The 16,122-nt window shown below is 39.2% G+C and overlaps 1 protein-coding gene across 29 annotated transcripts in view; it reads right to left on the bottom strand.

The window, feature by feature from the left end:
- Positions 1-16,122, bottom strand: part of trol (terribly reduced optic lobes) — a 604,861-nt gene that overhangs the window by 69,584 nt on the left and 519,155 nt on the right. For all 29 annotated transcript variants that reach the window (XM_065435395.1, XM_065435391.1, XM_065435373.1 and 26 more), the window contains 4 exons: positions 10,636-10,899; positions 5,364-5,477; positions 3,640-3,822; positions 991-1,140 (listed from right to left, as the gene is read on the bottom strand). In XM_065435395.1, coding sequence (XP_065291467.1) covers positions 991-1,140; positions 3,640-3,822; positions 5,364-5,477; positions 10,636-10,899 — 711 coding nt within the window. The remainder of the gene's footprint in view (positions 1-990; positions 1,141-3,639; positions 3,823-5,363; positions 5,478-10,635; positions 10,900-16,122) is intronic.

Genomic DNA, 16,122 nt, shown 5'->3' with positions numbered 1-16,122 from the left:
ATATTTCCTTGAGGCACATCGCAGACAGCACGATGTAAAGAAACTTCTGATTTATTTGCATGTGCCGTGTCTGTGATGACAAATAAGAGTTAATGAGGAGCAAGGCATGACCTGTTATTCTGTACAGTTTTAACTTTTGAAAGAGGATATAGCGATTTATTCAATCAAATGCTTTCGTGTAATCTACAGAAATCTTAAGACAACTTTCCTCTGTTCAAAACACCTTACTACATATTCTTTTTTGATGAAGCAGGCCAAGTTCAGTGGAGCAATTTTTTCTATACCCATATTGTAAGTCTGTGATTATGTTGTGGGCTTGATAAAATTTCTCTACACATTGAAGAATTACTTTCTGAAGGCCCTTAGAAACAGCAGGAGGGATACTAATAGGCCGATCATTTGAGAAGTCATCTATATCACCTTTTTTTGTGCAGAAGGGTTACCCTAGCAATTTGCATGCCTGAAGGAAATTGCACAGATTGTAAACATGGAATACATCATTATGCTAGTTGATCAGATATGAAATCGATTAACATATTAACAGTTAACATATTAACTGACAGCTTTTAAAGCAATGAGAACTGATAAGAAGACAAGCAGCATTATTGGTCACAAAATGGTTTATCTCTTTAAGAACATAGCCTAGCATGATTACACAAGATGTTCTTGTGTTAAGAAAAGTAACGCAGCATCACAAGGGAACAAAATACACAGAGAGAAAGGAACACATTTCAGAAAACAATGCTGATGGTGCCCAATGGCTCACGGCCATGACAAACCTGAAAACAGAAGTGTCAGGAATGACAGAACACAAGTGCACTAAAGGATACAGTTCACCCAAGAAGCCACACCAATAACCAATTCTGTTATGCGGCACCAAATGAATAAAATGAGTATTAAAAAGCCCCAAACATGTTATATTCTCAAAATTAGTGTGGAACATCACAGCAAATATAAATTCACCAAACAAGAAACATCAGCCGCACTTACCTACAAAGCCAATATTGTAGCCATTATCACGTGAGATTTTGTCAAAGCTCGGCACGCTTCCCACGAACAGAGGCTGAGTCAAGTCCAGCCCCATCATTCGTCCCTGAGATGTTCCGGTAACTTCTGACTGATCGTCAACATTAAGTTTGGCTGCAATTGGCAATGAAGAAAAAAATGATGCACATTTCTAAGCTAATAAATATATGCAAAGAGCATTGCTCAACTTTAAACTGACAACACTATCCAACAGTTTGACTTCAATTAACCCCTTTAAGTGATCTTGAGTACCTTAGCTCATCATGAGTGATTGGTATTGGCACTTCTTGGCTTAAGTTCACCTTGTCATGAACATTTTGCTACTCTCCGATTGACTCGTGACGCACAGAGGACATCAAATTCTTTTCACAACATATGCGGCATATGTGGCAGTATGCGTTCTCTCATCATTGCTTTAATCAATAATCATCAAGCAAAAAAACAATGTGATAAACTGGACAGGAAAGGACATTAATGCAGTACTGCATCTGTGTCCTTTTTTTTGTCCTGTTCTTGTGCACTGTTTTTTTGCATGATAATCACTCACCAACAAGCTCACCTTTGTTTTCTGATTTAATTAGTAATATTTTCCACACTAGACAGCACTTGCCATTCCTTGCATGCCATTATAATGCTACTTCAGCAAGATATTTATGTAGTTAAAACAAACTTGGCATATTAAATTCTGCACAAAATTTGGGCACAATTATATTCACTGCATAATTGTATACAAAGCAATGAAGTTACTGACTTTTATGTTTCACCCTTCTGGTGCTGGATGACAATGAACCAGAAGTTCTTCGGTTTGAGCACCACTGTTGGTCTCATGCTGTTTGCATAGCAGCTGTTAAGGAATGCTGCAATTTATGCTACCATCATTCAAAACAATTCGCTCCTTTTTTTTGTTTCAATGTTTCAAGAAAAGAAGAGAGTGATTCATTCTTGCAAATAAAAGCTTTCTAAATTTTAGTCAGTATTTCTGCATTTTAACCAGGTTATTGCAGCACTGCATGTCACAAAGACAGATGAACCATTATGGTACTGGTTCTCTGGGAAAAAGAGCCTTTTAATGTTCACATAAAACACAATCTACACAAGCTACAAGCTACACAAGCTACAAAAGCCACGTGATGAACATTCGTAAGCAGTTAAGTGAGCAACCTTAACAGCAAAATTCTTATGTAAATTTTCCATTTTATTTATTTATTTTTATTTATTTATTTATTGATACTGCAATCCCCACCGGGATTTTAGCAGGGTTGGTTACAATACATGAGAGAAAATACAACATAATGGCAAACGAAACATATGTATATGCCTAGGTCACAGTCAAGAAAGAATAAAAGAAAAATTAAGCAAAGCATTTATCAAATGTGCAAATGAAATAGACGAACACTCAACGTATAAATCATATAGACAGTCACTATAATATAACCAATTTTGTTTCAGCCATCAAGAAGGGATGCGAAAGCTGACAAAGAGTCTGCTTGAACGATACAGCTGCTGAGATTATTCCAGTCTCTGACTGTTCGTGGAAAAAATGAATACTTGAAAGAGTCATTATGAGAACGAAAAGGTGTTATTGTTAGTTCATGTCTTTGGCGTGTCGAATAACCGGAAGAAAATGTAATCCATTCGCTAACGTCGACTTTATAGTGCCCCTTAACTAATTGATATAAAAATTTTAGTCGCGATGAGCGGTTTCTATCGGATAACGGGATTAGGTTAGCGCGAGCTTGTAGTTCAGTGATTGAGCTACGTCGAAAGTTGTTATAAATGAACTGTGCGGCTTTTTTTTGGACATTCTTTAGTTTCAGAATATTACCTTTTGTATAGGGGTCCCATATTATAGCAGCATAGTCTAAGACTGGGAGGACAATGGATGTGTATGCTAATCTTCTTACAGCAGGGGTAGCCAACGTTAATGTTCTTCTTAAAAAGAATAACTTTCTTTATATACATAATTTAAAACTATTTTGACATGCTTTTGTTTTTTTCAACAACAAATCTGCCTGGTTCTTAATTACAACTTCTCGCATTGCAGCCTTTTGTGGAGGTGGCTGTCAGCCTCAATTCAGGAGGTGGCTTTAAAAATAACTTCCCTAGGATAAAGACACATAAGCATCCCAGTGAGCAGTGGATCCCAAGTCCCACATCTCAAGTCATAGTGATGTAAGCATAAAAAATGAGCTACATGTGACACTCCATAACCTCATGCATGCCTGTCACTACGAAAGGGCAGCACAGTATAAGCTATTTTCACGGACAAAATGAATGAAAACATCTTGCGTTCCAAACGCACAGGACATCACCATCCAAACAGGTTTCTTTAAAATTCCAAATTAATTGTGGCATTGCCAAGAACATATTCAATTTAAACAATAACATATTGTCAGAGAATTTGTGACTAGTTCATTTGTCACACGGCCTTTGAACATATTACATAAATGAACGCTTGTTCCTGCTTGGCCCTCTTCCCACTTTGGCATGCATAGCCTGTGAGCATAATATGAGATAAAAAGTCGGGCACGCAGTTTAGCTTCACTGGCGCTGTATGGTTGAGGCACATCACAAGTGCCCACAGCACTTGCACCATGGACACTGGAAGCTCACCGTCTTTCTTCTCTCTGCTAATCTGAACAGTGTGCCAGGTGTCCATCTGCACTGGCCGGTGGCTTCTCAGATATCCAACTCCTGAGCCTAGCTCAAAGCGGAACTCCACATAGCCATTGGTCAGACCTACAGATATGAAGTCTCCACTGCCATCCTCTTGTTGGCCATTATACAGAAGTAGTCCTGCATGGATGGGGGGAACAAGATCAACTAGCACTACAGCACATCATAAGAGCCAATCAAGTCCACTATGTGCAGCCTGAACAAATTTAAAACTTTATTTTAGGCTTTATAGAAATATTGCAGGACCCACTTGTCAGAAGTTCTTAGAGTAACGGTACCCACTGCCTGAGTGTATATACATAAATTTTACTTGACAAGGAGGAGGTGAACAAGTATAGGTGGCGCTTGGAGCAGGTGGCCCTATTATTTGAGAGTTTTGAGCTGCCAAAAGGTCAGAGGCATCATGCAGGACAACCTATGTGACATCAAAGTCAGTAATGTCAAATGAACCCCAAGGCTTTTAGAAACGTTTTGGATAGCAAAACATTTTGCTTCCTTCATCCACACAAGTTTATGGCTTCATGAGATGATCTGGATGCCTATCAGCATCACCTTGAAAGTTAGAGGCAAAGGGAGTGGGCAACTGCTCTAGCCTGTGTCTTTTGCATTGGCCTCTGTTGTATGCATTAACAGCTCTTTCTTTCTTTATATTCCCCAAGCCTTTTTCTTTTATTTTCTCTCCTCGTCTTCACAAATTTTCCCTCCTTTTTACATTTTTAGATATCTCTTACATTCGCTACTCACTATCCTTTTCTAACCTTTTTCTTGGAGTAGGCAGGCATTTAGCCCATTCTGATTCCAGTTACTAGCCAGCTCATTTCATTCTTATCTTTATGCTCACTTTATGTCCGCAAACGTAATAACACATAGGCAAAGCCCCAAGTGTGTTTGGGAGAATGCCTGCACTTGAATCAATGAACTATGATAAAGCAAAAAAAGCATTGCTTCACAGGTTCAAGTTGACATGGAGAGATTCTGTGAAAATTTTCAAAGTTGCAAACCTAAAGACTCAGGACTGCTAAATTGATTAATTAAGGCTAAACTGACTGAACCAGTGTGCTGAGATGAAATATTGCATTACAAAAATATAGTTTTCATCTGGAATGCCTGATAGAAAAGAAAAATACTCAAGCAGATGTCTTCAGTAGAATATTTTAGACTTAGCGATTAGCATTTACATAATACTTTTGTCATGGGAAACACAATGACTCTTTGTACTCTGCTGAGCAAGGAGCTCCATATATGCGTAATCAGCAACAGTGAAAGTGAGTGAGTGTTATATTGGGTTGAACTACCATTGGGACACTACGTGAACATGGCATGTGGGTCATCGCATTGTGAGCCAAGTAGTGGTTTTTCACAATGGCTTGTACAGCCACTTAAAATGCAAGATGGCTGGTCAGCTCTCTAGCAACAAAAGCAAGCTTTCTAAGTAGCCTTCCTTTGAACCAAGATTTCTAGACATGCATCAGTTCTGAAGCTATTTTTTATGCATGAAAATAGAATTCTTGACGTAATGGGTGATGCAAAAACAGATAAGAATACTCCAATGTTACACTTTCACAAATATTAACACTGTAACTATATACAGGCTAATGATGCTCAGCTCATAGCAATAATGTGCAAGCAGCACCACATGCCGAAGACAAAAAAGTTTGTACCGTGATCCTTTTCAGGTTTGAATGTTATCTGGACTTCAAAGCCCATGTAGGCATTCACAATGGTTGGCAACTTCATATAAGAAAGGGGAGCCTGGGTGAACCGTGGAAGCAGACCTGAAAAATAAGAGGGCTGAAAATGGAGTGCTGCACGAGGTTAAACGATTCAACACTCACGGGGCTATGGGGCTGAAAGTGAAAAATTATAAGATACAAGAAAGCTAAGGATAGGGCACAGTAAGCAATGAAATGAAGAATGATAGGCACAACGTTAGGAAATAAAATGATGGCACTATAGATCAAAGAAGGCATCAAATGTGGGTGCAAACATACGTTTCATTTTAGTTATTTTCACTGAGGGAAAGACTAAGAGCACACAAAGGAAATGCAGTGCAGGACAGGCACAAACTAGTAACTTACTTTATGATAAATAAGAACAATAACAACATGACATTTAATATTACACAGTGCACATGATACCTGCGCTGAGCCTGATCCATGTGAAACCATAACCATTTCAATAGTATGAGTATATTATCTCAACTTTTTTGTTTGTTGAGGCAACTGACACTGTGCTCACGCCCTCATATTTTCTTCTTGCGATATGGAAGGCTTGCTGTACTTTTCTAAAGAACTGGCCCTTGTTAAAGCGATAGCCTTCTTTGGCTCTTCCCCCCACTTCGCAGTTAGTCAGTTTCTGGCTGTTTGCTGTCAACTTGGGATATTGACCGACACTATGTGCTACTGGTGCCAAATGATAGTACCAGCGAACAGGCCGACATAACCCTTGTATGGTGACCAAGTACACCCACCTCTGAGTCAAATGAAACTAAATTCTGGGGTTTTACATGCCAAAACCCCAAACTGATTATGAGGTACGCTGTAGTGGGGGACTTCGGAACGATATTGACCACCTGGGCTTCTCTAACATGCACCCAATGCACGGCACACAGGCATCTTTGCATTTTGCCCCCATCGAAATGTGGCCGCCGTGGCAAGGATTTTATCCCGCATCCTAGTGCTAAGCAGCGCAATGCCCTAGCCACTAAACAACCATGGCAGGTATGCACGCCCCTACTCTGCATAACAAAAAAATTAACTTCCCACGTAAAACCTGAACATATATTGTCAGCTCAGAGGCATCTCTAAAGAACACTGACCTATTAATGGAATGCTGAATTATATACATAAGGATTTTTTTTTCATTTACTTTATTTCTTTTGATTTAGCCACTCAGAATGCAACATTTGTTGTGTGCCCATTGTTGGCCAATCCTCCAGAATGGGCATGTCCCACTATGATCCCCAGATTAAATTCATCAAATTAATCTAAACTAGCGTTTGTATAGCATCACATAGACATCGCTAATACACAAAACTTCACATTGATTCAAATATGGTCATTGGATCTGCATGAAATATCATCAGGGCTGGATTGAAGAGGTATCAGAAAAAAATAAGGTGGAAGTGTGGACATTTACTGAAAACTATTGTGAAAACAATAAACATGTACATATGTATATACACTCAAACCTCATTATAACAAAGTTGAAGGGGGAGCTGAAATTATTTCGTTATATCCATCGTTGCAATTTGCTGCAATATATGGCCCAATGGGGTGCAAAATTATAAACATGTATATAGGAAGACGGCCTTGCAGCCCACGGAGCCACTATCTACATGGCTACGCATGCGATGAATATGAACAAAACAACAAAAGAATATTCCGCATGTCACGTGACTTCTTAGCACTTGACGCAACAGACTTTAGCTAGTTGCCTTCTGTTCTATTCCGATGGTCTTTCGCATCCGCTTTCCACTTGGCTCGTCATGGTCGAGCAGCACCTGGCACACAACACAGCGCTCGTTGTGTGATCGAGGAGGTAAGTGAATTTCGCTGCACCAGCTTTGCTTTGCCAGCTTGTGGCCTCGGGGATCGCACTGATGCCAATGCGATCTCAGAGGCCACGCTCGGCTGCCAGCCAGTGACATGCCGCAGGGAGAGGTGGAGACGTGAATGCATGGCCTGGACGTGACACCCGAGATTGCGCCGGAGTGGTCTCTGAGGCTAGACCAGCTGCAGCAGCCCACACAGTGCACCGTAGAGAAATAGAGAAGTGAATGCACCGATGTTTTGCACTGCCATGTGTAGCCGTGCAGCGTGGCACGTGACACTCGAAAATGCACTGGGGAGATCTCAGAGACCATGCCCAGCTGCACCTGCCTGCGCAGCATGTTGCGCAGAAGTGAATGCTCTAATCTTTCGCACCGCTGCACGTAGATGTGCAGCCAGGCACATGCAAAAAAGAAAGGTCAGTGGAGAAGTGCTATAGTGAGCTTCTGCTTGTGTGCAGCTATGCGCGGCGGCGAGAAAGACCAGTGTTGCTCAACAACATATTCGATATGGAGACGTGGGAGTTACGGACTGCCGTGGTGAACAAGTGCCGAATCCCGCGGAAAGCGATGTACTTCGCACACAACGATCAGGTATATTTCAGTTTTGGAGACTGATCTAGTTCCTTATATCCACTGGCTGGACAATTCCAGTTAGTTAAAACGAGGTTACAATTACATGGATCTCTATGAAGATTTCAAAGGGAATTTCATTTACTCTGTTATAACGAGGTTCAAGTGTACGTAATGTGTGTGTGTGCAAGTATGTATGTGTGTGTTTGTGCATGCGTGCGTTACTACATAACATGTTATGCTGAGTGACAATTACAAAGCTGTCACTTACAAACATAACGCAACAAGGTTCTAGTGAATTTTCTTTACTTTCATACCACTAGTGCACACTTTAAGGTACCCTGGGCCACACCTTTTAATGCCTTTTTCAATGCTACACGTTTTCGTGCTTCGCCAGTGGTCAAAGCGACACTCCGCCCACGTTACTAATGGGATCAGTCAACCATAAACAATGGACGATAAAAGTAGCATTGAATCCAGCAATGGAAGAAATTCTCTACAAAGTTACAGCCCATGAATGCACACACATCTTTTGTAATGAGTAAACAGGTTTCCGATTGGACAGTCGGTACGTTACCTAAATGAGCGACTACATGAGCACTGATACCTGAGCACATGAGCATGCGGAAGGCTTGTCTGTTCATTGTAAAAAACCGGCATGCACTCCTATCTTCAAACAGGCAAAAGTCATACAGGAACTCATGCACTAATAATTCAGTGGACTCTGGATAAACAGAACTTGCTAAGTGGAGATGCCGAATAAATGGAATAATGGTATGAACTTTGGTTGGCCACTCATAAGTGCAATGCTAGCAAACTTGGGTTAAACAGAACCTATCTTTTTGTTAACCTCTTTTAAAGGTACTTACCTCCTTCCTCACTAGCTTATGGAACAGAACATGTCTAACAAACATGTCAAATGGTGATTTTATAAGTAATAAAGATCTAATCCGTTGGGCAGTATTGGTAAGCTTACCGTACTTGCACGATTCTAACGTGAAATTTTAAAAATAAGAGGTGCATTCAAATTTGCATGCGCATTACGATTGTAACTGGTTCTACTCAAGATAAAAGAGCAAAAAAAAGAAAAGCTCAATGCAAGGTAGCTAGCCACACGGCCATCTAATGGGTCGTCTGAAGAAAGCGGTGCTCGGAGACATTGCAAAGTGGCTCCGTGGTGCATGGAATGAGCTCCGGCAGACAACGGTTGCGCAAGTCTTCATAAGTGTGGCATTTATAATGCAATGAATGGAACTGAAGACTACTTTTTGTGGCCAGTATATAGTGAAAAGGAGATGCCGTCAGACTCCATTAGCAACTAGCCGCTAAGATTCAGCTGTGTGTGTGTCTGTATGCCTTTGTATGTTCCATAATATTGTTTCAACACGGTACGCGTCGACTCAGGTTTCGTCACTTGATGTGCGTGGTAGAATCGGCACCAGGTTATTTTTTCGGATATCTGGGCGATAATATAGCTGGGCGTTATGATCAGTGGCATTGTAGAATCGTACAAATACGGTAATGCAAATTAAGGATGTCAAAGTTGCAGTGGTGTTTCCATAATGAGGGCTTCACTAGACAAATGATAATCCCTGAAGAGTAAGATACTGTTACAGAGTGGGTAAATAAGATCTTGCAGTCCGGCTGCCACTACTGCCTCATTCACACCGCCAGGAATGAGACTGCAGACGATGCATTGTTACCTGCTTTGAGGAGATGGGTAAAATTGAAATTCTGTAATGTTATTTCGAACATAAGAACTAAGAAGTATTTGGAATTCTTTCATGCATAGACACCAACCTTTTGCAAAAATGCTAGAATATTAGAAGCAGAATACAGTAAAGTCTCCCTTTTCACCACAGAAATATCAAAACACTCTGACACTTTTCAAATAAGATTTTTCTTGGTGACTTTTGAGTACTTCGATTAAATGATACTTTGGATAAACAGAACACATTCTTTGGTCCCTTCGAGTTCTGTTTAAGTAAAGTCTACAGCATATGGAAAGCCTGCCATCTCAAGAAGAGAGATGTCTGCAGAAGCCCCCTGTGAAGAATGCACATGTGTGCACGTGCGTGCGTGCACAAACACACACACACACATGCACGCATGCACATACACATTTATTTATTTATTTATTTATTTATTTATTTATTTATTTAAACAGCTTGAAAACAGCTTGAGGGGTTACTATCTGCCTACATACCAAATGTACATCACAAAAATGAGGTGCAATCGATAGTTCCTTTTTCTTACATTGCTGAATATACCAGGCATTGGCAGAATGCCATCATAAACTGTACGAAAGTATTTATTCCTACATCTAAATTTCAGAGTGCCTAGGTGAGTACAAAAAGCAGCACTGATGTTAGTGAATGATAAGCAGTGATATCAACCAGAAATAACTTGAAATGCTCTTTCGTAGCCTAATTTGTGCCAATAACATTTAATGCAAGCAGCAAGTAATCAATTGTAACTTCAACATATCTAGACACCTTCTGAACAAATGCAAGACAAGCAAATAAATTGTGGAGACACTTATTTCCATCTTTGTGCAAAGCTACAAAATTATTCTCTCAGCCTGCTCTGTACTTTCATAGGCTTTATTTTTGTCCATAGCATCCAGATCAGATTTACACTGTATAAAAAAGTTTCTGGAGCTTGTTCTTCTAAACACTTCAAACCAATCCAAGCCATCTAAAATTGACAGGCAATTATTGTCATAACACATAACATAGAAACTAGTTTTGTTCTTTGGTAGGAAAAGTTCTTATTTTTAAACTCCAGGTGAAAAGAACTTGTGCCCTCACCAGTGACAACAAGAATGGTTGGAACTTCCAGTGTGGTGCGTTCATTCTTAGCCGTGCAGATGTAGGTGCCTGCATCGCTGGCACGAACATCTGGCACCACCAAGGTGCTGTCACGAGGCAAAGCTTTGTGGGGAACATCGCCGTTGTCACGTGTCCAGCTGTAGGCAACAGGGGGCTCCAAGTTGTGCCGGCAGTCCAAAACAACCGTGGATCCATAAGGAATAGTACGGGTCTCCACTTCATTGGGTGGCACAGTTGGAGTTTCTGCAAATTGGGCAAAGTGGCTACTCAAAAAATGGCTCAACATGCATGTGACAATTGTTAAAAATGCACAACAGGGACACACCAATGGGTAACAGGGATGTATTTTGGTAAGTCAAGACAGGAAAATGACAGCAAAGTAAAACACTGATAGATCATCTGCCCAACTAATACGCAATTGTTATCCGTGCTGTCTAAGCAGCTGAAAGCCAAACAATAAAGAGCAAAGTTTCTTTGTCAGAACATTGGCTCATGGCAGACATTCTCCTTATTTGCTCACTGTTAAGAAGAGGCAACTTTATATCAGAGCCAACTATGATCTCCCAATCACATACACCTGAAATGCAGAGATGGCAATTAGACAATCGAACCAATCCAAATGAAGTTTGTTGCATTCAAGAGAGAAAGACATGCTCCATCCATTGTTGTAGCAACAATCTTTACTTAATGGCTAAATTTTTTTTAATTGCTTAAGTTCAGAAATTTTTTTTCTTCAACTAAAGCTCAGAGTTCCCGCAATAGCTCAACACCAGAAAGAGATATCACAATTCTGTGAACTGTATCTGCTACATCATCTAAAGTAGGCAGAGACTATGACAAATTTATTGACAGCTTACTTGACATTGTTACATTGTTTATGCAAGTTTTCAAAGAGTCTAATACCTCTGCCCCACACGTCCATCAAAATGTTGCCCGAATAAAGAACTAATTATGTAGAAGGCCTTTTACAAGGTATATCTAAAAAAAGAATTGCAACACTGACCAATCTAGCTGATAGCTTGTGCACACATCCATTAGTTGTCTTCACTGAGTTGACTATGTTCCAGCTTTTCTATATGGATGCACACATCAGTATATCAATTTTGTCTCTTTAGATGTCCCGACAAGTTCACCGAACAGTTTAATGATATTGTCACAACTGTGAAGAAAGCAGCAAAACTGGGAAGGATGAAACTAGAATTTTATTGGGTGAACCTGTGCCCTCAAAAACAAGCTACACTTAAAGAACAGCGATAGCACCGAACATGGTCGGTGATCATCGAAAATCTGGTCTGCTGGTCAAGTGTGTCGGCTTTTATACATGAGTTATTGAAAGTTCCAGAGTAATCGCTGATGCCTGCATGTCTTCCAGAAAATTCTCCACAATTCGCACCGCACATGCAATCAGATTACACAAGCTTCGATGACAACAGACAACGGGTAGAAATATCGATAACATTCCAGAAACTTTCGATACATGCGGGCAAATCCCACACTGAGGAACAACATTTGTTAGACGGTGAAAAGTGGTCACCCAAAAAAGATAAACAAGTACACATGTAAATATTGCTTTTTATTGCTAAGTTATTCAGTTGTATATGTTAGATGTTTTACTTTTCTTTCAAACTGTACAATATTCTACAATCCTTATAAAACAACTGATGCATTAAATAAAGATATGCACACAACAGAAAGATTTTAATTTTTTTATTTAGGTGCAGCAAAGTACCCACAAATTGGTTCAGTGAATACCAAACAAAATTTCTGCACTTATGTCTGTATTTAGGTGGGAGCACCTATCTAAATACATGGGAATGACGAAATAACTTTTCTCGGCAACCACGGCACCAATTTTGATGTGGTTTGATGCATGTAAAAGAAAAAGTTTAAATCTAGCGACTTCAAAAAGTGCACCATTATTTAGGTAATCAAATTCTTAAGAAAAATTGTTGAAATCGTAAATTACCATATAAGTTTGTCCCCTTTAGACACTCTAAAGATGAGTTTATAGAACTGCAATATCTGTTTTTCGTGCAGTGTTCCGGATCTGTAAACGTCATGTTTCTATGTATTTTAAGCTTGTCAATTTTTGAGAAATCTTATATTCCCGACCCTAAATTAAAGTTAAGCTTTCTAGAGTTGCAAGAATTTAGCTTTATTTTTCAAATGAAACACAGTTGATTCAAGTCAGTCCAGCGATTGTCTCATGAAAGCATTTCTGCATTTTACATGTATCTGAATAGGGAAATCAGAGTTGGCCCTGAGCTAAAGCTTCCTGTTAAGTTACCATCTTGTGACACACTTGTCTTGTTGGGAAAAAAAATGAAGTGTTGCTTTGAAATTGACTCTATTTTGCTTCAGTCAAATTTTTCACTTCACTACGGTGAGCTTAAACTTTTCTGTAATGGTTTTTGCACAAAGAGTCACTGAATAAATTGTCATGAGGCTGCAATATTATACACATTGTGAAAAAATGCACATTTTGCACAATTAAGAGGGCTGCACCTACAGGAAGGAATAAACTGAAATAAAAAGTGCTTTTCTGTTCCCAAGTACACACATTGCCAACCAGTATATAAGAATGAAGATTAGAATGAACACAGATGACCATGCAAGAAAGGAAGTTTATTGATGTATTATGCACCAGAGGACTACTCTTAGAACATGAGATCCTGGCAATAACCTAACAGCATCTGGTGATCATGGCCAGTTATTTGCTGTTTGTGACTTAGGCGAGGACTGCCTACATGCACATATGGTGAGAAAATATTTCTGCATTGTACTGTGCTGTTGCATTGCTTCCAAATATCACCCACGCCAACTAAGCTCAGGCAACACCTAAGGATCACTGCATGGAAGATGATTATATCAGATATGTTTCAGATAGTTACAATAAGCATAGTGACCATTCATAAACTGGAAAACTACACCTTACTTGCTTGACTGTAGGCAAGAGGAAATTTTATACATTACTGAATGCCATCCTGAACTCCACATTGCATTGATTAAATTTAGCACTATTCCTTTAAATACAAACTCCACTGTTCACAGAATGAACAGCATTTCTTCCATACACCATGCATTACAATTTAGCTACAAAAGTTTCCTGATACATTTGTTATCATGATTTCCTTGGAGCTTATTTCACTGGAGCATCATGTGTCCTTTTGTCACTCCAGCTCCCAAATGCATGACTAAAAAGTTTATGCACCATGAGCCTGATAATGATGCAGCATGCAGTACCAGTACTACTGATAATATTTAAACCATGTTTTCCCACCTACCCACCCATAGTAAAGATCACTACTTTCATACCAAAGATGAGGCAACATTTTTTTTTCAAGTGTACATGTATGTGACTGCTCGCACTGAACCCTGTGGCAAGTATGAATCAAACTTAGGGTTTCGTGAGAATTATGCATAATGATGCATATATTTGATTACAAGCTTATTCAGCAATACAGTACAGCATTTTAGTTTACATTAGAATAAGAGTATGCATTGTGGTATACATCAAGGATTAATTATAGTATTCATGCTTCAAATGCTTGCAAGTTCACTAGCACAAAAAGACAACATCCTTTGTTTTTCTACCAAGTTCCTATTCAGGTTAGCAAGCTGTTGCAGAAACACAAGAGTGCCTAAAAATTCGTGTGTCCAAAAAATAAAGCTGGAAAGCTACAGAGAGATTAGGTTTATGGTGGGATGGCAAGATCAGTTAACTATGTAATATTTGAAAATTTACTTCCCACTTTTTAATTGATTAGATTTATGATGTGGTGGCAAGGTCAGTTAACAACAATCTGAAATGTACCTTTCCTTAAACAGTTGCGCCATAGCTACCTGTTACAACAGATTAAGAGTTATCCAAAAGTTTTAATTTTGTAATTTACAAAAAAATCTATTGAGTAGACTTCACACACGTGCTGTGTTTTTCTGTCCAAAATAGCAGGGCCTGTTCAATATCTAATATAACAGTTACATATAATTTTTTGTAACCATATTATATATATATATATATATATATATATATATATATATATATATATGCTATCTCAAATACTAATAGTCAAGCTAATAACAAGAATTTATCATGTTAATACATAATTATTGATTGCATCATCAATGACCCTGGTTCAGTGTAGATGTCAGTATGTATAAATCACATGTGCAGTTACATATACTTCAATGAAAACAGTTCAAATACTCTACATTTCTGAAGGAATGCCAAATAGGCTGCACCATATCAGCATGCAGGTGGGAGAACAGACTGTCATTCTAGGAGGAAGGGTTTAGGTCGATCGGGAATACTGTGAAGGTGCAGACAAAAGGGTTTTCCATCATTGGGCCAGTGCATGATGGTTGATGCAGGAAGTGTGCAGAACAACAGAGAGGCCACGGGGACACTCCCAGGGTGCACGGACACACAGAATGCAGAACTGGTCATGTTACTTACGAGTTGCCGTGTGCCAAGTGATGGGCGAGTTGAATGAAGAACAAATTTTTGTTAGTGAACGTGCAGCACCCACATTGTACGAGTGTGCAAGGGAATGTTAGTACCACTTTGCAACGATCAAAGTGTGTGTGTGTTTTACTCGACTGAATCGTTAAGACTACTTACTATAAAAGAAATTGATTGTAGTTGGCTTGCAGTCTCCTTCGGCACTTTCATAAAGCTTGTTTATTTTAGTGTTAAGGCTTACACATGCTGTGCATTACTACTGATGAAAGCTGTCCTAACAAATCTGTAATTTCAGAACAAAGGCAACCTTAAAGTGACACTGAAGAGGAACAAGCTGTGTGAGTAAATTGCACTTGTGCAATGGAAAAGCAGCCTGCCTTACAGTGAGGGAAGGATTAGTAGCCCAGGAGAAAACGCAGCACCACCATGATGTTACTGTGACAGCTCAATAATGATAATGCTTTTAAGAAATACTTCACCAGCGCAAATGTTTTACTGTTGCTTAGCACCTTTTAAACCCCTCAGTCTTAGCATTTGCTGTCTGTTAGAATTTGCTGCTTTGTTTCATATAGTGGTGAGACTAGAACGAAGGAGGTAAAAAAGTAATACTTTGCAAACAAGAGTTTGTAACATCTCATGCTAGGCTGTTAAGCATATGCGAAAACAGTTTTTCAGGCACAGCAGTTCTTCCAGTACTACTGTGCTTGGAGCTGTTTTGTGTGAACCTGATCTTATTTTTATATAGATGATCTATTGCAATACCTTAATTTTTTTTAAATGGCTAAATGAACAGAATTATTAGTTAATCATAGCAAATAATTAGGAAAGCATGGTAAGAGCTGTGAACCAATGTTCAATCTATTTATTTTTCTGAAGGAGTCTGCAAATGAACATAAAACTTCAAAGTATGAAATTTCTTAAAACATGAGGTCATAAGCTATGACTCCTATGATTAGAAATCCTAGACATTGATGTTTACTCGCAAGATGTATTGGTTCTTAGTA

This window comes from Dermacentor albipictus, chromosome 2, assembly GCF_038994185.2.
Source record: "Dermacentor albipictus isolate Rhodes 1998 colony chromosome 2, USDA_Dalb.pri_finalv2, whole genome shotgun sequence".
In the NCBI taxonomy this organism is placed as follows: Eukaryota; Metazoa; Arthropoda; class Arachnida; order Ixodida; family Ixodidae; genus Dermacentor; species Dermacentor albipictus.
Note: the sequence above shows the minus strand (reverse complement) of the source record. Positions and strands in the feature narration are given on the sequence as shown.